The following is a 22,328-nucleotide window of genomic DNA, read 5'->3' as shown; positions in this document are numbered from 1 at the left end:
CGGGGACTCTAGATTACGACCAAGTAGAGGAGATTGATGCATTGGAGTGCAAGGCAGAGACTACTTCAGCACTATGTAGGGGGAGTGGGTGTACTTTCTGGGGCAGGGGGTGGTGTAACTCATCGGCGGTCATGTTAGTGGACACATTACAATCGCCGCCTGCCCAGCTATGGGTTGTTGGTTAAATGGCTGTGTAATCACCCGAGGGGATTGTCGCATTGTTGCACATACAGTATTTGTGATCCAAGTCGGATCGGAGGAAGGGGGGTTGTTGAACTAGAATGCTTTACATATTGCAAACCCAATAAAAATATTAATAAAAAAAATAAAAAAATCCCATTTCTTGCTTCATAATTTGGTCAACTCTGCAGCATAATTTGGTCCTTGTCTGTCGCATAATTCTAGTGGCCCTGTGTATAGTAGAGTCTGATGTGACCGTGTCGCAGCAAGCATGTTTGTGTATGAAGTCAGCACCAGGCACACAAGCGAACACCAAACCCGAACTTCTCTGCACCTCCTCTTAAGCTGTGCCATGTAGCTGCCTTCCGTCTTCACTCCTAAAACCCTCCTGAAAGCTTCCTGAAACAACTCCGTAATTTCTCACAATGTACTGATAAGTAATCTCACTTTACATGCACCATCACCATCTTCCTCCTCCAGCTATGCACATCACTTAGTGGTACCCAGGGGAGATAGTTGCTACCCTGGTCTTGCTCTTTGTTACCCTGACACTGCCCTTGCTACCCTGGTTCATGGGTCATATAGGTTGCTACATAATAAAACCAGCACTAAAAATGCAATAGGTCTCGCCTTTGATTAAGTTAAAGGTATTTCCTTTGCTATACAATACCATTAGCAAAGCAAATGGCTTTAACTTAAAGGCGAGACCTATTGCATTTTCAATGCTTGTTTCCTTGGAGGCCATGGACCTTGCACCGGGGAACAGTTTGTCTATTGAGGGTTGGGAGCCCCTGCTCTCTTTGAGCATTCCCTCCCCCCTCTCCCTCTCCCTCTCCCTCTCCACTGCCCCCAGATTTCCCCGTCCCTGAGCTGGCAAGGTCTTCTCACAGGCCTAGGAGGAACTGGCGACTCCACAGGATCTCCCATGAAGCATATCTGAGTGCACAGTTATAGCATTTTGAGGGCACATCCTTAACGGGTATTAAAGGACTGGACAGACTCCCAAACAAAATGTAAAACCACTGAGCACTGGCGCATACCGTTGCTTATGGCAAACCTTTCTTTTTTTTTTTTTTTTTTTTTTTTTTTTTTTTGAAAACCTTTATTGTGCTCAAAGACAGTACAAATACGGGCCACAACCATCCGGCCGGCCACGGTCACACATTTAGCACTGGTGCATGCAATACGGTGCCAGGGTAATGCGGTACGACAATAATTACAATACAGGAACAGACTGAAAAGCGCCGTCATACCTAGGCAAAGGAGCAATGCAGGTTATTTTCAAAGTCTTTTTTCTGTGCAAATATTAAGATCAGGTCATACTACTCCGCACTTAATACAACGAAAAAGAAAAACAAGGACCATGTAGGCGGGACTCGACAAAAAAGAACATCAAGTTCCGGCAAAGCAATTCGCAACATGCAAGTCCCAACCAGAGGATGGCCACAGAATAGTTAGATCACAGGAAGCTGCCTCAACAACCCACCTTCAATGACACCACCACCCATCCCCCAGCATACCTAACACGGGCCTAAGAAAGAAGGGAAAATCATAAAGAGCAAAAAAAAAAAGAACCATAGAAATAAAAACTCAACTAACAGTTAACCCCCCACCCTACACACATGCAGAGGCTATGGCCTATCCCCCCCTAGCAGAGTGTCTGTCGCCCCGTAAACCCGAAATATAGGAAGATAAGAGAAGAGAGGTAGAAGAGAAAGCGAAAGTGAAAATAAAAATAAAGAACAAATTCCAAGGACATAGGGAGTGGAAACAGGACCCCCGTCCCGAAACGCCCCTAAGAAAAGATCTGGGAGGAGGAGCAATGAAACATGCGCGAAAGCTCCGCCGGTCCAAAAAGCAATCCCCACCCCAATAATAACATCAATGGAACTGCAGCAAGCAATACAGTGGGGAATGAGTCAATGCGCAAACAACTATAAGACCATCCAAGTTCAGAGTCCACCCTCCCTCCGCACACCCGCCCGGTTACTAAGCAAAGAAAAGGGTCCCCTATCCCTGGCCAGTCCTGGGGCTCAGTCTCTCACCCCTACTGCTCACTAGTCCAGTGTAGTGCAGGAGAACAAAGGAAGATGGCCGCTCAAGCGAGGGGGGAGGTGCACAATCGAGGGAAGAATGGTGTCCGGTCCCGGGAGAAGAATCCACCTCGGTCATTGTCCGCTCTGGCATGGTCCAGCCGTGCAGATCACAAAGCAAAGCAATCCAAATCCAAGGCAAGCATGCCGGCGGTGAGGCAGGAGGGCAACACACTGGTATCCTGGGCCATGATCCCTCGCACATCAGCACACAGTCCAGCATGGAGCAAGGGGGATACACTGTTTCTTCGATGATAATAGTAAGAGGCAACAGACCCTCACCGGCTCCTGCGATGGCTACAGTATCCTCCACTGCGATCTCCCGAGACAGTGTTGCGGCGTCAGACTGTAGCAACTCCCGTCCTGAGTCTCGTTGAAGATAATGCCCCTGTTTCAGGCTGGGATCCCGGGTACAGGCGTAAAGTTGTGCCCCCAGTGCATTGCAGCTGCCCCTTAACTCCAATTGCAACTCGCCCAGGGCTGTAACAACGTCAGCAAGGGTGAGTGTAGGCTGGAAAGACCCCATGGTCGCGGTCCCGTGGGGAGGAGTTGTTCCAATCCCTTCAACGCTGGGGAGCTCGCTACTGTGAAAAGGGGGCCGCGTAGACTGTGATTCAGCGGCGAGCCGTCTGCTGCGCCATCTTGTTCCCTGTCCGACACAGTGCGGGGAGAGGCAGGGGGAATCAGCGGGACGCGGTCAGGCGGGTACCGGACACCCACCGGCCAGCAAGGATCCGCCCGTCTCGGTGGACCATCCGGGGGTCAGCAAGTGCGTGGGGAGGCTCGCGGATTCGGGTCAGGTCAGCCGTCACTAGCCGGAGGGACTCGGAGCACAAAGCAGAAACATGGCGTCCAAAGACAAAGGTCCCGCTAGCGAGTCGCCCAAGCCGTCCGGCACCCCGCAGCCCAGGAGGTGTGCAGCGGTTCCCGCTGGCCGGCAGCGCGCCGGTCGCGAGTGCAAAGGGGAGCGCCGTCCAGCCGTATCATCCCAGTCACGGAGCAGCTGCGGGAGGGGGCGCGAGGGCAGCAGGGCGCTGCAGAAGAAGCTGGATCCCGGGCCGGGGCGCGTCCGTCTACAGCGTCGGACTCCGGGCGGGTGGAGAGGTCGGCGGAGCACCAGCAGCAGCAGCTCCGTCTCCCGCACCTTCTGGAACCAAAATAGGGTAGCCGGACAAACAGGATCGTGGTGCGGGAATCCGGGGCCGGCGGAGCCGAGGGCTGCGCGTCCGTTCAGGTCGCCATCTTGGCTCCTCCCCCCTATGGCAAACCTTTCTGATGCATATTTTGTTCCTCTTGATATGCATAAAATGTAAGTGACGAGGAACTATTCCTGCATGGGTGTGTTCTTTCTGCCAAACATATATGTTTGAAATTACATCTCTTAATCTTAAGTAGAATAATTTAGATTCATCATCAACTGAGTGTCTCAGCATGCATAAAAAACATGCCTGATATGCATGTGGGACTTAAGTGAACAGGTAGAGATTTAAAAAAAAAAAAAAACACCAGAGCAATGGGAATTTTCTTAGAAACTCTGCATCCCGTGGATCTAGGACTTGCATTTGCTTCAGCCAAACTTAAAAAAGAGTTCACTTCAAAAACGTAATATTTATCTCCCATTTGAAAAGCATCAGAGTAGGGAGGGCATAATTAAGTGTTGACGGCAGCTTAAAGGGACAAAAGATTAGTGTCTGAAACCTCTGTCAACTTCCATCCTCAGATTGCCTATAATCAGTGAAAATAAATAACCAGTTTGATACTCTTGCCTGATCTACAACCAGCCTGATAATGGTCTAGGATATTGGAGCAAAGTATTGTAATAGAGTTGTCACTGCTGATTTAATCCGCTTTACTGCGGGTGGATTATCTCCTAAAATTTAATGTTTGCAGGGTTATTTGTATTTATTTTTTGGCTGATGAACTTTGGCTACTTGAAAGATGCTAGCATGGCTAGTGTTTCAATAGTTGGCTGTAACTATAAATGATCAGAGGTATTGGCAATCTTATTGGAGGCTTTTGCTGCTTTTTCTCAAGTGACTGATCTGTGCAGCAGAGCTGTCTTAGTTTCCTTGGCCTCCTGTTTGACAGGCTACTTAGCTATATTGTCCATGAGACTGGCGACTGAATAATGTATGCTGCTAACATAGCAACAGTTCAGTCTGTTCCATCCTCCGTTCTGATTGGAATGTTGCATCTTCTTACACTGTTACATTGTAGACAACTATGAGATTTGTTTATCTGGATTTTGCCTTGCTCCGAACGGTCATCCTTTTTGAGGTTGTGGAGTCTCCATGCAAGGACTTCTCTGTGGTAATACAGCTGATGTGTTGACGGCTGTAGTGTAAGAAGTCAATAAGTGCTCTTTAGACAAAAATAGGACCTCTGGGACATTTTTTAGGTCTCGCCTGAGCCAGCACACATGCGCTGCTCTGCGAGGCTTTTAGAAGGTCTTCCAAAAGGACTTCCAAATCCCACAGCCTTTGCTCGTGTTTTTTTTTTTTTTTTTTTTTTTTTTAGTTCCACGCATTTGATTGGCCATTTGCGTAAGGCTTCCACAAAAGAAAGCACCCAAGTGGCCAAAGGCTCCTGTATGTCCCGCCTTATCTTTAAATGTCACCTCCCATGGCCTAGGGGTCTTGGGAGCGCACAGGGTGCCATCTGTTCTGGCAGCTGCATTCCTTACAGCGCGCACTCCCGGGCTTGTCTAATGAGCTTTTATTTGTTTAATTTTTGTGGTTTCCAGCATCAGTCGGTTTAACTTTCTGGGAAGCTACGAACTTTCACTTTCCGCCACTGCCACGGGCAGAAAACGCAACTTCAAACTTCCAAACCCGCCAGAAACGGAGGTCCTGAAGCATTGATTGAAGCGCAAAGCAGCGCCCGGGACCGAGGACACCAAACACATGTGGGCGCTGGGGCCACCTCCTGAGATTTAACTCTTAACTTAAATGAAACCAATTCGGCAATTCGATTTAAAAACCCTCACATATCCTAGTACCAAAATAATTGTGATGAAAAGAAAAATACCAAATCCTCCTTTGTGCGTGTCACTAAACAGAAGAGTTTGCATGCAAATATAACTATAATTGTTTTTAATGCCATTCGTCTTCATATTGTTATCATTTACAATTTGTTTACGTTTATTTATTTCGATTAAATGCCACTGTCCTGACGTCGCAGCCATGACTGTGTGTGCAGCCTGTACCATGTGCTTGGTGCCCGCACCTTGGCATCTGTACCGTGCCCCATAATTGTGCACATAACTGGACCCAGTGCCAAGACCGGGCACAGTGCCCTAGCTCCCATGTACAGGGCCCCTGGTATGCGTACATTACCCAGTACCACTCCAATGATTGTTTACATGCCACGGCCCGGCCTCAGTACCATCACCGGGCACAATGCCCTAGCGGCATGTCTTGGGTACTGTGCTCTGGTACTGCCCCTTGTTTGAAGTCCCCGGCCTCGTACTATGTTCACATTACCTCATATAGTGCCTTAGTTAGACATACCTTACCCCGGGTGTCGGCATTGTGTACAGTGTCATGGCACCAGAACCTTAATTGTGAGTAGTGCCCCGCACCCCTGTCCTCTGTACAATGCCCCTTGCAGGGGCCTGTCCTTGCAAAAGGTACACTTCTACTTGACACTCCAATGATGGTCGTGCACTTTGCCCCTGCGTCCTGCTGGGTATGGTGTGCCGGCATGGGCCACGTGCCCCTTCCACCCAAGGGTGCACCAGCACATGATTATGCGCATTGCCCCTTTAACCATGCAAGGCGTGCGGCGCTTCGCAAAGTGCCAGTGGGCATATACGTAGGCATATGTACTGTAATTATTCTCAGTGCCCCCGGCACCGCGTGCGCACTGTGCCAGAGTGCACGGTTTCGGACTTGTGTGCAGTGCCTCCCTCTGCTGTTTTTAGGTCTCGCTAGCGTTGCAGCGCATGTGCTGTGAGGCAATGGGGCTTACTTACAAGCCCCTAGCACTGCGTGTGCGTCAACTCTTCCCAAATAAAAAGGCTTGCAAATAAGCCCCTTTGACTCTAAATGCTCTGCATGAAGCTAAATGAATACATAAACTCTATGACCAGATCAGGGAACAGAAATAAAATGAGAATTAATTTGCATGTTCATGTTAATGCCTAACGCTGTTATGCCTGCTCCTAAGCACTAACTATTCAAACTATATATATATATATATATATATATATATATATATATATATAATACACACACACAAAAAGGCACACTATCAGAAGGTAAATTAAATGTAATACACTGTGTTACTTGATGAATATAGTTGAATGAGCTATTGCAAATGAGTAACCGCTTATATGGCCTGAGGCCTCAATGAGCAACTAAGCACGTTGACTAAACAGGGGCTCCTATGAGGCATAAAAGGCATAACACAAAATAGTGCCTCCTGCTTTAAGGTACCAGAGAACATAGGTGCTACTTTATATTAACAAGCATTTGCAATGCAATAGGCCTCGCATTTGCAAGAGTTTGACCTATTGGCATTGTAAATGACGATGACCTTTAATTATGTGTTTTGAAAAACTGCAAGTGGTGCGTAAACACGCACTTTGTACTTATAGTTCTTGTTTACGAAAAGCAAGGCCGGAGATTACAGCGCCTTTTTTAATGGCAGCCTTGCTTCTTGTAAGCAAGGACCATAAGTACAAAGTGGGTGTTTACGCACTACTTTCAGGTTTTCAAAACACTAATAAAAAGCATTGTCATTACAATGGCGATAGCTCAAACTATTGCAAATGCGAGACCTATTGCATTGCAAATGCTTGTTCTGGTTGCTTCCTATTTCCTTCTGATTGTATTTTTCATGGAACATTTTCTTTTTGAAGCTCTCCTTGTAAGGTGTAAGCCCTCCATGGAGACCTGCACGACAAAAATGCCTCTGTCTCGAACAGATCTGGAAGGTGACTTTGTGTGATGTTGCTTCTCTCAAAGGGGGGGGGGGGCACAGGAGGTTCACATAAGGTCCCATGGCAGAAGATTCTCCTCCCTTTGGGCCTATTGATGTATTGGCCCCAGCCACAGATTTTTATTTTTTATTTTTATTTTTTTTTTGGTCTCGCACCTGGTCGCGCACATCTCCTGTGCCCCTTGGGAGGCAAGTCAGCATGCAGTTTTACTTTCACTTTTGCGAAAACTCGCACCATTGTTGGAGCGGCCCGCAAATAAACATTGCCACTGTGGCTTCATCGGAACAAATGAAGATTCCGCCAAACTCACCCGGTGTGGCGGCTGGCTCCGGCGTGATACTGGAGCACTCCGGCTCCTCCAAATTTCTGGCAGCACAATGCGGGGCTTCCTCCTTAGGCATGGGAGCCGTGCACTGCTATCTGCCACTCTCGCAGGACTTCAGTACCGCACTTCCCTTCCTCTTTGGCGCCTGGGCTCCCTCTTCATCACGGGAGCACTGGAAGGAGACCGGCGCTGCCTACATCGGCTGCACGTCCCAGCCGCAGGGCACGCAAAAGTACCGTGTACCGCGCGGGCAGCCCTCGCCCTCCCAGGTCTCCTCCCCGCCCGGATGTGGAGCTGCGCATGCTGTCTGTTTTGCCGTTTCCTGCCTCCCGAGCCTGAGACGGGGCTGTGAGCTGCTTGTGGCGTATCCCTAGGTTTGGTATATCGTCATTATGGTGACTAGAAAGCTGTTTGGGGTTCATATTACATCAGGCTGCTGCCACACATTCGAAGGCACAGTGTTTGTGGATGCACTCTGCATGTTAATTCTGTGCCATGAACAAGGGGTAGCCTTGCTCATTTGTAATTCCGGGGGGGATGCACCATATCAAAAACCAGAACAGCACTAACTATAAACCATGATTTATGTAACCTGACTACCAGAATTTGGGTGTCAACAAAAAGGTCATTAATCCTCCTAACCAAGACTCATTTATAGAGCTCAACTGACCTGATCTTTCTCTGTGTGGACCCAATACACATCTCTAGGCTAAAATGAACCTACTTCTGCACACTTCATAACTGCGTCATAAAAGTGATTCTCATCAGCCTCTCTTCAACAAACATTTACATCGTGTGGATAACCTGCTCTCTGGGCCTTTGTGGTGTTTTAATTAAATCATTACTACGGATCCCAGAATTCAAGGCAGGAATCTGGACGGTGTAAGTGAGTAGCCCCTTGGAATGGGGGTATGACTGCGAAGACTTTATAACAAGCGTCACCCAAAAGAGAATTCAAATCTCCACAAAGGCAGAGCCTGCGCCATAAATGCTACATGTATTCATGACGCAACACAGGCGAGTAATAAGACAAAAAAGATGTAAAAGATGTCACAAGGAACAGACAGCAGAACCCCCCAGCGGCGTCTAAGACGTTGCATGGAACCAGGAGGCAACTAGGCAAATGAAAACATTCAAGAAGGGATGTGTTGTGGAGGGCGGTATCATAGTATTCTGTGATCGGCTGAAAAGGCATATATCGGAGCCACTGCACCCAGCATGTTTTCACTTCATTTTTCTCTTCACACCGGTTTTCTAGAAGTGGTGCCCCGGTTCAGAAGCTCTAGGTTGTGTGTTTCGGAAAATGATTTCCTTGTTCGGTACATAGAATGTTGCTCTTTGCCTTAAGATCCCCAGTAATGAGCTGGTTCATTAACAAGCAGAGTTCATGGTTGAGCCTGAACAACTTCAGAAACAATGTGACTTCCGTTGTGCCTCACCCATGAAGCACAGGTCAGCTCAAGCAGGCAGCAGATCCCTAGGGTGCCTGGTCAGGAGGAAGAGAACCGGCAGATGTAGATAAAGAGAAACAAGCACTTGCAATGCAAATGGTCTCACATTTGCGAGAGTTTAAGCTATTGGCATTGTAAATGACCATGACTTTTGCTTCTGTTTTAAAAACCAACACAAAAATAAAAGGAATTGCCATTTACAATGCGAATAGCTCAAACTCTTGCAAATGCGATACCCATTACATTGCAAATGCTTGTTCCCCCTTTCTACAAGGCAGCATTTAGCTCTCTGGCACTATCCCTTACTCTCTCTATAAACTTATTTTATTACATCACCCGACAGATGTTGCAATTCTCAGTACAGTGTAGACTGTAAGACAATTTGTACAGACGGCCAGTAATGTGACTTATAAGACAGTCAGTAGTGGGATTGTCCTTCAGCAACCGAGCAATAGATTTGTAATCAGTCATCTGTCCCTAAATTGGTGCCATCTCCTACATCTACGTTTCTGATAACCTCAAGCAACGAGGGTGGAGAGGAAGGCCAAGGTGATCTTCAATGCTTAGTGGAGTCAACTGAGATGCATTCGAAAATTATCCAGCAGCATTAGTAAGGTTGGTACAAAGCTGAAAGGACACTATTCTTGCCCTTAGGTATGTAGTAAGATGGAAATTAGGATATGACCTTAAACTGCTGAAAGCAGGGGCTGGAAGGCTACTACATAGAGTTGGCACAGTCCAATGACAATCTTGTCTCCATAAAGTAAAAAAGAGATAGGCACGGCGCACTACTTGAATTGTAAACTGTCAATTTCAAGGAAGGTGGATTTCTGAACAGAGATTACCCTGATGAAATGTTGAAGGAAGCCATTGAGAGGACTACTGCTACTCCCCGGATTGAAGCTCTTCGGAGCACCCGCAAAACCGATCAACAGAGGATGGTCCTCGTATCTAGATACTCCACCGCGAGTATTAGTTACAAGAGCATTATATTGAAACACTGGCGCATCCTGGCATCTGAACCAGACTTTGGGAATCTTTTTAAGGAACCTCCAATTTTCGCATATACTCGACCCATGAACATCAAAGAAATCTTATCTAAAACCACCCCCAGCACCATTTCCGTTCAACACACTGGTACACGTCCTTGTCATCATTGCAACAACTGCAATAACATCATTAAAGGTAATAATATCAATCATCCCATGAGAGGTTACAACATCAGGTTAAATGTGGACGCTACTTGCGACTCTTCCAACCTCATCTACCTACTCAAGTGCCCCTGTGGCAAAATTTATGTGGGTAAGACCAGTAGGAAAATAAAGACCCGTTTGAACGAACATAAGTCAAATATCCGCACTAAGAACACCAAGTCCAACGTAGCCACCCACTTCAACGAAGCGAACCATAATGTGGCTCAATTAAAGTACATGGTTCTAGAAATTGTCCCCATAACTGAAGGAAGGGACAACAATAAGGTTCTCTTACAAAGAGAAACTGCCTGGATATACAGACTTCAAGCACAGAAACCGTGGGGTCTTAATGACCGGACTGAATTAAGTTGCTACTTATGATGCCCATGCGGCACTGCATTGATGCAATGTACTTTTGCTTTGCTGATTGTATTTACAGTATGCTGACAGTTGCCTTCTTCACACCCCCTTAGGTTTCATCACTCTTTCTTCCCCCCCTTTAAGATGGCCGCGCCATTCTACCGCTTCTCTTACAGTCCTTCCTCTATTTCGCTCACCCTTTCCTTGAACTTCCGAACTCCGCGTTTGCTTAGCGTAGTTCCAGCTTTCTGAACTTGCCATCTACACGCAAGCGCTGACACCGGCTATAGTAAGTCACTTCCCGATTCAACCGGCACTTCACTTCTGTTTCCTTCAACCCGCCCCGGGTTAACGCTCTTTTCGTCATTTTCTCCTTTTAGCTATCGCAACCCATGCGAAGATAACCATGTAAGCCTCGCGCTCTGAGGATTTTTTGTTACCTCCACACACCTTCCCACCCCCCCCCCCCCCCCCCCCCCCAGCCTTTTCTGACCCTCACGGCTTGTCTCCGTGCGCACCTTTCAAACAGCGTTTATCTTCTTCAGCACGACCCTTTGCTTTTTATCCACCTCAGCCAGCTCTCCTTTTCCCGTTCTCCTCCACTTTTTCTGTCATTTTCCACACCTTCTATCTCATCACCCTCAGCACACCCTGGAGTTCTGATGTTTTTTTTAAATCACCGAGGGCAGCATGTGGTTTGAACCACCCATTCACCTATGTATATTTGTTATGCTAGTTAAGCTACATCATTGATTTGGGTCATTCTTTGTATTTTCTGTTGTAGTGCTCCTTGAGAAAGGACTTGGCTAGTCCGAAATGCATTGGAGCCATCCTAATGTTGATTGAATCGATCATTTGATGACCATGTTGAAACATAAAAGAAAACTATGAAATGAAAATCTTTAAATAAATTCTACAACTTCACAATTGGAACTTTTCATTGAACTTTCTTGGAATCTATTGTGTTTCCCACACATAGAACCCGCATAAGTGTGCCCACCACAGGGATGCGCCTACACCCCAGTAGCGCACTCAACTTTTTCAATCTTGTCTCCATGCCACAGCTTGGCCGACCTCTTTTGCTGATGCAGATCTGAAGAAAGAGGGCGGATCGGAGTGCTCTGTTAATGGCCTCCTAGCAAGCTTCGAGGGCTAAAAGACTTGGCATATTCACCCCCAGGTCCCCTGTAACCCCCTGCAACCTAATTCAGGAGAGTCATGCAGAAAGGGATGACTCTGAGGTAAGAGGTTGTCTGGGCAACCTCACACACAGCCCTCAGCCAATTTGGGTTGCGTCGTGCCAAATCCATAATGGTCTGCACCCTCAATCCTTGCACGCACTCCATAACCAACACCCTATATGTAACTATGCTATCCTAAAATCCCACACAAATTGGGTTTTTCAAGGACTGATGCCGTCACAAGCACTTTGTGACCATGGGCAGTGTTATGGTCCTATTTTGTCCAAGTCTATACTCTAGTTAGGGTCTTGCGACAAATGTATCGAAGAGTAGTATTTTTTTAAATGTGTAGCCCTGGAATCTTGCAATGGAGAAGCTTTCTATGGCAGCAGCAGGGAAGAGTGAAGCTTATGCCAAAACCTGGGCCCCCTTCTTAACTATTCTCACCACAGAATGTCGAACTGTCCTGCCCACAATACCTCTCTATCCTCAAGCTGGTCCCTGACGACATCACCATCCTCCCACAAGAAGGCGTGATACGACCCTTCTTCCACTTACTGACGTGATAGACCCGGAGCAACATACAGGGAACACTCGCTGACATTTTCCTTTTCCCCTTCTCTTTGGCTCACTGAGGAGATAGGGTGGGGGGAGGGTTTTGGTGGGATTCTTTATTGTTTCCCTTTGTTCCTGTTTTGTTCAATGTTCACACGCGGACTATTACAGTGTGCCTACTTGCCTTAAGGGCCACCAAGCAGCTCCTGAGACTCCTTGCTCCTCAATTGCTTTATCGCCAGCCTACAACACTGTTCATTGCTTGCTACATTTCTTAAGACGAGGTCAGCCTTGTTGGGTTGTAGGCGGCTTGCTGTGTTTAATACATGGAACCCATATTCATATTGTTATTTGACCTGCATAGCCTGACTATACTTAGCCGGCCCCCTGGGTTGTAGGCACCTCAACTGTATTCTCTAAATCTGTCAATAAAAAAGATTTAATACTAAAATGTGTAGCCATGGGTTTTGATAACCTTCTTCGTTCACTCTCTAAATGAACATCTAGGAGGGGAAAGGGCTGTGGGCAGTTTTGATGGGACACTTGTGCACGTGGATTAGTTCATTCTTGTTTTTATAGCATTGCGTCATTTTGCATCTTTATTTCTTGCTGCGAGATGTATTGTTTGTAAGTCAGTGGGCTTGAAACCCGTCCATAGCATTCTAGTAACTTTTTTCATTGTCACCCTCCTTTGTTTTCTTATTTTTTTATTACTTTTCTCCCATAAGTATTCCTTCTTCTTGATAGCTCCTCTCTGGAGCTAGAACCAAGTGCATGTGTTTTTCCTCTTTGTTCTTCCGCGTCTTTTTGCAACATATATATTTTGTTTACTTTTACAGCATTTTATTTTTATTCCAGAACGTGCAATGTGCTTCAGGCATACAGCTTCTTATTTATGTTGTAATCACGCTATCTGCAGTCTCTATCTGCACTTTAGTAACTTGCCCCACTCTCCTACCTACCCCCCCCCACTGTACTACTCTGTGCTCACTCTGTACTACTCCGTTGTGTGACACTCTACTCTGTGCCACTCTCCTCTACGCCATCTCTAACTTTTAGCCGTGCTGAATAGCAGCCACGCTATTGTACAACGTGGCTAAAAGACATTGGCAAAGCCAATCGCTCTCTCATAGGTGAAGCCTATTGACTTTTATTGACAGAAGCAAACCCTGGTAAAGAGGTTTTTTGCAAATATCTGCAATCGAATCTTTTTCCTGCCAATTTGTTTTTCTAATCCGTCCCCCCCACCCCCCTCCCCCCCAACCACCCCTCCACACTTTCCCCCCCAATTACTAGGTCACAAACATAGCTGTGCCCAATTAGCTTTTCTTGGACTTTAGGTTAAATATGATTTTTTTTTAACTTGTTAGCAAAGTAAGTGATGCTTTATTGCTGGCTTCTCCTTGCCGAGTTTTCAAAAACTTATGAACCGAAGTCCATACGTGGTGTGTTCCGTTCTGTTTTTATTCTTTATATGCACTTGTTTAAACGCTTTACTGTGTTTGGATCAATAAAAACGTTAAAAAGCAAATAAAGATGTCATGACGGCGTTTAACTTTTCAGTTAATGTGGTCCGTCAGCTTGACCCATCCTTTCTATATGCACTAAGTAGTACAGAGCTGTTCACATAACCTTCTTTTCAGTTATTGTCCTGTGTTAAGTGGCGTGGTCGTTTTCCTTTTCAGACACAGATGCCCGACCCGAAGACGTTCAAACAGCACTTTGAGAGCAAACATCCCAAGTCGCCGATGCCGGCCGAGTTGGTTGATGTGCAGGCGTGAAGCGAGGTTGGATGGCAAGTAAAGCAGCGTTGTGTAGTGTGGATCGCTCTTCTCTCGTTTTGACTTCTGAGTGGTGGCAAAAGGGGTTGTGGGTTTGGCACCATTTTCAGCAATGTACCAGCTCCGTTTCATTGTTGCGTTAAAAATATTTGTTTCATGAAATTGCTCCTCTTTCTTTTGTTTATAGCTAGCAACAGTTTCCGCATTGGAAACAATTTAAGTAATGGTTCGCCAATCTTTTTATTTTTTAGAAGGGTTGCGTGTGGTCCTGTTACTCAGCACGTGGATGGCCTGTGCTTTGAAAGTCTCATTAAGCCTTATTTTCAATAGTCTTTAGTTCTATGCTAAAGGTTCACCCCTCTGCCAGGCTGAATAGTCACTCTTCATCTATAGATATCGTAGTTCGGTAGCAGGCCCATTAAGTGTTGCTTTTTTTTCCTTTAAAAGCTAATAGGTTAGAATGGTAATCAAGCCAGCTCCATTTATCAGCGGTGTGTTAAGTCTTAATGCTCCCTAGGCACCTTACATAACGGCAGGCTAGAGGGGTGAAGCATTACAGATTCAGTGGCAACTGCTGCAGTTATTGCTATTTGTGTTTTGTTACTCTACATTCTTCTCTTGCAGATTTGGATAATTTTCAGACGAAAATGGAGTTCGAAAGAAAAACGAGGACGATCCGGGGAGTGAACAGCCTGACCGTATACTTTAATTACTTTAACAAATTGCAAAGATATGTTGCTTTGTTGTTCAGATGTTAAGGAGTAGGCGGTGGCTAATTCGCTGCCTAATGTTAAGGCTCAAGTTTGAAATCGATCACAGCTTCAAGAACTTTGTAACATACATTCTTTTCAGACTATTTTTTTGTTGTTGTATGGAACCTGTTTCCTGAATCGATCTGTGACATTTTAACTTTTTTAACCTCCCTCCTTTGATTTAAAGTGGGTGACATTAACTCAGTTCAATATTTAGTTTAGTATCTAGAGGCTTCGGACATCCAACATGCAGGAGTAATTGAATTAAATGCCATTTTTGTTTTCTAAAAAGGGCTTATTCTTGTTTGGACTTCCTTGTCGACTTTTGAAGACTCTCTGTACTCTGGCTGAAAAGGGACCCTCCATGCTAAAACCATGTGACTGTGTTTCCAATACACCTTAATGCTTTTTTGTGAATATTTCTCTCTCAGACAAGTATCCACAGTTTACCTCTATATTTGAACTCTGCTCCTTGGCTTTACTTCAGGGTTTACCTCTGAGCTAATTCTATTTGTCCTAAAGGAACCGTTTGCAATTCTGACTTGTGGCAATAATTCTGGGAAGGCGATTCCACTTCTCTTAATTTTTTTTAATATATAGATTTTTTTTACCAGTGCACCTTTTTGTAAATGCTTCAATTTTTAAGCCATTTTCTAGGATGTGATTTTTTTCCTTCCGGGATTGATGATGAATTATGTACTCTTCTGTTGTCTCTATGAATCAAATTTTATGTCTTCAGTTGTTATGATACTGCAACCAATTAATTTTTGAGCATGTAGAATTGCAAAGCCTGAGATCAGCCATCCCTCCACCACACTAATGCTTAACACCCCAATTTGTTCATTCCTTGTCTATTGCACGGAGCCCATAAATACAGTGCAAAATATTCAAGAACCAAGGGCTTGATTTTGCTATGATCCAATCGGCTCCATGAAATGCTCATTTTGAACCACTGTAGAGCTACCTTCGCTCGGAAATCTGGCATGGATTAACTTTTGGTGATCTTAAAGTTCTAATTTTTCTTGCAATAGTCACTTTTTTTTGTGGGCGCTCTTAACATGGACCTACTTCTGAAAGCACCATGTGGTTAAAAGTAAAATTGCTTCTCTTTTTGGTCCTCCTAAACTCTTGCTTTGCATACTTTACATTTGCTTTCGAAGTAAGAGTGCCCGTATTTACTGGTGCTTGGCGTACTAAACCAAAAATGCTTTATCAATGAATCCAGACTTGATGTATTGAATTTAATGATACTTGGAGTCTGTTTTACTGATTGACATAAAGATGTGGTTCAGTCTAGATTAATTAGATAGCCATATTACATCCCATTTAGTTAAAACGGCTGTGGCAATTGGATTATTAAAGTAAAACACCCACTAAGGAAAAGCTCTAGTGTGGCAGGCTAACCTTGGGAATCGGCTGCATTTATACTTATTGGTCTTTACATTGCCTCATTGAAGACCTGGAGGAGTGGGCTATGATTACTCACCTTTAGTGGATACAGTATTTCTCTCCTCTCCAATATGTATATTTGAGACAGTCCATTCTCCCCTTAATGTCCAGATATTACTGCAGTAAGAATGTGATGCATTTAGGATATATGGAAACATGACTTATTTGCCACTCTTGGGCTGCTGTTCCTTGTGCCAAGGATGGGGACCCCAGGATGCCTCCAATGTCTGGTACCTCAGATACTGCATTTTTATTAACTTGTTCATAATGAATATTGAAATATTGTCTTTCAGCGTTTTTAAAGCTGACACAAGTGTCTCTTGCACTTCTGCCCTTGTGTCTGCTTTGGACTGTACAAGTCGAGTGCATTTTGCACAAAGCAGTGATACGTTCTGTTTGTATTATGTTATGTGAACCGCTATTCAAATTGATCATGTAGATCACATTTCATGTAAGACAAACGTCTTGCCTTTGTTTTTAATAAAGATTAAACATTTAAATGTACGCCGTCCGTTTCTGATTGGTGAGGTGCTGGGCAGTTTCCTAGGACATGACTGTAGCGTTCTGTTTTGGGGTAATGAGCTTGTTGCACATCTTATGTTGTCTACCTTGCTCACTGTGATAATCTTGGTTACCTTCTAGGCGAGATCTGGAGATAATTTGAACAACATCTTATTGTTAATTTGATTGCTTCAGCTTCAAGGTTTTCAAAAGCATATATAGTTAGGGTTAGAGGTACTATCAATTTGTATCCCAATTACAAGCAATCCCAATCTGAGGTCACAATTGCAAAAATGGATATTCCAATGTACAAATCCCATTTTAAGAGTCCACGTTTTCTTGAATACTAAAATGGGATAGTGACTGGAAACCCATTCAGTATCTGGAAGGCAAGTGTTGTTTTAGTCCCTTGGACATACTTGTTGGTATCCTTGGTTTGTGACTGTAATGCCAGTCATAAACCATGGAACATTTACTGTACCCCAAAATGGGTTGGTAACACATTTGCAAATGGGAAAGAGTCCCCTATGAGCTGCTTCCGAATTGTGAATATTGAAAAAAGTTTCAATAAGGTTAGGCAGTGGCTCCATGTCAGTCAAATATATATATATATATTTTAAACCTTCCGTTTCAGCGCAATCCGGTTTCTGTTACAAAAAATTGTCTGCATTTAAAAAAAAGAAAATAAGAATTTAATTTTTACACCGTGACAAGCAAGGTTGCCTTGCAAGCCACCATCCCTGTAATTGTGTCCAAACCCAGTGATTCGCAATTTGCAGTCTACCTCGTCAATGTTAATGCCTTGATTTGCTTTGTGGCAAACTCTGATTTGTAATTTTTAGGAGCTGACCTATTAGTACTTAGGCTGATTTTGCCAAATTTCACACTGGTATCAAAATTGCTAGTTGTAAATTGTAACCAGTGTAATAATTCATTGTTCTTTCAGTTCTTATTGTTTGGTCATATAATACTTTGTGCACTGGGGAAATTTGGTCATTGGCTCCAGTAGTGGCCTCATTAGTTAGTAGAGGCTTTATGGATATTAAGAACTATGGTCTTGTATTAGGCTAAGGATTAACAGGAATCCTTGATTTTGGGTCTTTCATAACTATCATAGCTATATATAGTGAATGGACCAACGTACAGAGTATTGATTTATTCCACCTTGTGGTTGATAACTGATATTTGCAGCCATTTTCTTGCATTGTCATAATGAGACTGTCTTGGCTTATGGTTTTGGTAGATGTTTTAACTGTAGTGTTTGTGTGGCATTAGTCAGTGTGGTACTTGATTGCCCTTGGTTTCTGTTGGTGGGGCAAAGGAAGTTATCAGTTCCAGAAACATTGTATAAATAGGCTGCATTCTTATTTTGCCAGAAAGAAGATGGCTAAAAATGTCAACCCTGGTATATCACACAACGCAGATAATTGCATTGTTTCTTGTGCTGGGATGGGGAAGGGACTGATCCCAGTACTAGTGGAGAGTTTTAAGCTAATAGTTTAGACAGGAAGGTGCTTCATCTGGTGAGAGAGAATCAAGGTTGTTTGGGGCATTGGAATGGAAATGGACCAAAACATTTCTTTCCCAAGCCCTGTTTCTAGCATCCTTGAACAGCGGAGGATGTTCATGTAGGCTAGAAATCAAGAAAGGAAAAAAAACACTTATTTATGAAGCTTGTCATTTGTCTGCTAGCGATTCTGACTCTGAGAGACAATATGATATTCTATTCTCAGAGACTTCTGGAAACCACAGATAAGATCACCACTTTTACTGACCTCGCTCATTGTTGAGTATACAAAAGAGATTAACTCTACACATTGATATTTTTGTTTATTGGCTAAGGCATCATTGTTAAGCAGAATGAGGAGACTCCTAGATGTAAACAAAGTTTTTACTTTTGTCTTAAATTTATTCAGGAAAAAGTCAGATAAGCGACAAAGCTTTTCATGCAATCGAATGGCCAAGACCTTAACAAGAACCTTCACCTCTATTAAGTATTGAGATGGGACAGTAGGATTGCTATTCCTCTCTGGGTTCGCATGGCTTCTAAATAACCAGCATAGTGGAAAGGTTCATGTCCTGGAGTACACAACCCTTCTTTTTCGACACTTCCATATCGAAACTGTTTGGGATGAACTGCTAGTCAATCTTTTAAAAAGTTGTCACCATGCCTTCCGGCAATGGGGATATTGCAATAGATATTTCACCCTCTCGTGTAAAATGTTCTAGACTTTTTCGCCCTTCTCCACTCAGGGTTGGAAGGCGTATATTCCCGACACAAGTCCTCAAGTCCTATTCCCCACAGCATAATTAGGAGTCATATAGACTCATAATAGTTTGCAGAAACTTGAACTGTCTGTGTCACTTGGAATGCTTCTATCTAATTAATCACAATTGCCATTACTCATGTGTTGCCTTTGTTGCTGCTACTCAAACACGCCACCTGTTTTCTTTATTACCAGTATCAAATATTCTCAGGAACTCTAATAAAGGACTTTTAGTCGCCGCCTTTGCAACCTTCTGCAGCGTGGCATGACGCTTGTGCTTCTGTTCGAGCTAACAAGTTGATTTTCAACTCCCTGGCTCCAGGGGAAGCTTCTTTCTTTTTCCACGCTATCTTGGATGTGACCTGATGCCGTAGACCTTTATAAGTTTCCCAGAGACTCGCATTAAACTCTACTGATTTGTTTTAAATATAAACAATTAGTCTTAATGAGAGAGCCTACCTTGTGTCTATCCTCTAGACCTCAACACTTTTATATGCATGTATTCCTACAACCATCAACAGGGAATGCTCAGAAATACCTCTTGCCCAAACAGTTACAGCTCCAAACCTGTGAAGAGCTGCCTGAGTTACAAAGAAGTCCGTGTGTGTCCGGAATACAAGTCATATGCACCTCAACAGAATGAGAACTCTCCGACCCCCTTTGTGAGAGTAGGTCAACCTATATCCACCGCACCCGGAGCAGCAGTAAACATTTAAAGCTATGAATGAGTGCCAGAGTGTACTGACCTCAAATGATCTGTTCCAACCTTTTTTCATGATCAACTCGCCACCAACTATAACCATTGCTTCACACAACTGGAAAATCAGGGCAGTAAGCCTTTTGCGTATTAACAACTTCAATTCCAAGGGGAGGTATGCAGAGACACATTCGGTTTTTTTTTTCCCTTCCGTCCTTCTCCCGCAGTGTTGCAGGTGCCATACACTGCAGCATTGCATCCTTTGTCATCTACCCTAGGCATTGACACCTTACTTGGCAGATTAAGAATGACCTGCATAGTTAAGTGGCTAAATGCCCACATTATCAGTTCTGCTTTTTAAGTTGTTGATGGCCCCTGAACTGATGTATCCTGCTGTAGCCAACATGACACGGTGTATGTTGTTCTGACAAGGTTGTGGACTTCCTTTGTCTTGCATGGAAGCCAAAGGTAAATCTTCAGGTGCAGCAGAAGGAGAGGTACAGTGGAAGCCTGACGTTTGTTTACTTGCATTATACAAAAGCATAGTATGCATCTGAGGCATACAGATAAGTGGCACTGAGGCATACAGATAAGTGGAAGAGAATAATCCTCATCAAGAAGTAATGAGTATCATGTTACGGCCCTTAACACTAACACGCTAGATTGAAAACGTGATGTTTGACCTTTTCTTACCACATTAGAAAAAATATAGATGCTCTTTCACAAAACACTACGCCTAGACCTAGGTATGTATCACGCAGCACTTTTGTGGTACAATAAACACTTCGAGAAGGAAATGGGTGATGTATTCGACATTGTGGCTCTAGGTTAGCATTTTGACTTTAGGTCAGCTTTTCTCATACTCGGAGGTCCTGTCTTTTCAGGAACAGTAATCATATTACTTGAACAGGAAGACATTCTTTAAATACTTCGGCATGAAGAGAAGTATACTAGCCTTCAGCGAAGCAGAGAGAATTATTGAATGAATCTTGCAAATCTATATCCTGTTAGAGAATGGAATTTCTTTACCTCGTGATTTATTGTGACAAACTGACAAAAGTCTCCATGTGACTCTGAAAATGAATTAACCAAAAATTAGCCGTTTGGACTATTATAGTGCTGTGGCTCGTGACAGATGCACGCTCCAATATTTTTATATGGTGTAGTAACACCGTATGTATTGGTACTTGAAAGTATTACACAGGGCATAGGTAGGGAGTTCAAAGAATTGTGGGTATGTTTAATGTCTTTCCTTTTTATGTTGCGGCCTTCCATAAAATATCACTTTTGGGAACCAGTTTTGAAAGACTTTTCAAGAGTTGTCTGTCCTCTGTCCTTTGATAGGAAAGGAGAGCACTAGTTTCTTCCGGGGTCTCAAAATCCTACAATGAGAGATTTGAAATTGGGAATCGTTTGATCACTTGTCTTCTTGTTGCCTGACTTGGCATATCCTGTCCTTGTTTGTATTTGGTGGGGGTCCGGGGAGGTGGGGGGTCCAGTCCTCTGAGAGGCAGTGCTGTATAAATGTGACCGTTTTACTAACAACAACAGATTGAGGACTTAAGTTCCTTGTTTCAAGGTTAACTACTGCAGGAAATCAAGAGTTTGTGAGAACGGAAGATGTGAAAATAAGGGGAAGGAAGGACGGTAGGTAATATATAAATGGTGGGGCTTTTCGTGAGCATGTCCCATCCATTGATTGGTTGGCATTTGTTTAAAGCTACCCCTCAATTAAAATGTATGCTTGACTGAAAAAGATGTCTTCTTGATATGACACTGATAAGATTATTTCTAGCTCTTATAGCTTTATACAGGACCACCTTTCTCCTGAATATTTCAGAATGCTTGGCAGTGCTGTGAAAGATGTAAAGTTTGGAAGGAAGTTTGAGTCCAGACAGATGGATGATTGCTAATTTCAAAAGGGTCTTGTACATCATGCAAGATGGTTTTAGATCTTCGACTTGGGCAGAAAGCATTCCAGAGTCTACATTTGTCTATGCCCAGTGATCTTCCTCAATGTTTCTGCCTTTTGAGTGATTTGTGGTTAATCCAGTGGGCTGACCTTCAGTAAATCGCTCTGGTTGTAGTATTGTGAGGTGCCACTTCCTGTAGGCATACCTGGCCTTTGTCTCGGTTTGTCTTCTGGACAGTACATGGGGACTTAACTTTGATTTTAGCATCAAAAGGAAGCCATCGGAGCGCCTGGAGGACTGGTTTGATTAGGAACTACTTACGAAGCAGATGTTAGCAGTAGTTGAAATGTGCAAGGACCAGCTCAATTCAGTGGTTGGCGTGGATTATCGGAGGATTTAACAAAAGGGATTGATGTGCATGTTTGCACCTTTTACAAAATTGTTGACCTAAGGAGTGAAAGTGAAAAAGGAATTCCAATATTTGTTTCTTTTGATATGGTGTGAGGGCATGTTTCTACACTTTGAAGCCAGTTGAATAACCATGAATTTGACTGTGACTCCAGTTACTAGGATGATGGTGTTATTCTTGCACAGTCCTCTCTGCTTCATCTAGTATGACATGTGGTCTAGTCACAAAGTGACTTTGGCTGGGCTCTTTAATTTAACATCAGGATTGAAGCTGTTGTAG

The 22,328-nt window shown here is 44.0% G+C and overlaps 1 protein-coding gene across 4 annotated transcripts in view; it reads left to right on the top strand.

Moving 5' to 3' along the window:
• Positions 1-16,762, top strand: part of LOC147731470 (transcriptional regulator ZNF706-like) — a 59,287-nt gene extending 42,525 nt beyond the window's left edge. For 2 of the 4 annotated variants that reach the window (XM_086956514.1, XM_086956515.1), the window contains 2 exons: positions 13,966-14,067; positions 14,686-16,762. In XM_086956514.1, the coding sequence (XP_086812640.1) occupies positions 13,966-14,061 (96 nt within the window). In that variant the 3' untranslated portion in view covers positions 14,062-14,067; positions 14,686-16,762. Of the gene's footprint in view, positions 1-13,965; positions 14,076-14,685 lie in introns of all 4 variants that reach the window. The other 2 variants (XM_086956512.1, XM_086956513.1) reach the window with 1 other exon arrangement.
• Positions 16,763-22,328: the final 5,566 nt, after the last annotated feature.

Source organism: Lissotriton vulgaris, chromosome 2_1 (assembly GCF_964263255.1).
Source record: "Lissotriton vulgaris chromosome 2_1, aLisVul1.2, whole genome shotgun sequence".
Classification (NCBI taxonomy): Eukaryota; Metazoa; Chordata; class Amphibia; order Caudata; family Salamandridae; genus Lissotriton; species Lissotriton vulgaris.
This window is presented reverse-complemented; position numbering and strand designations above follow the sequence as displayed.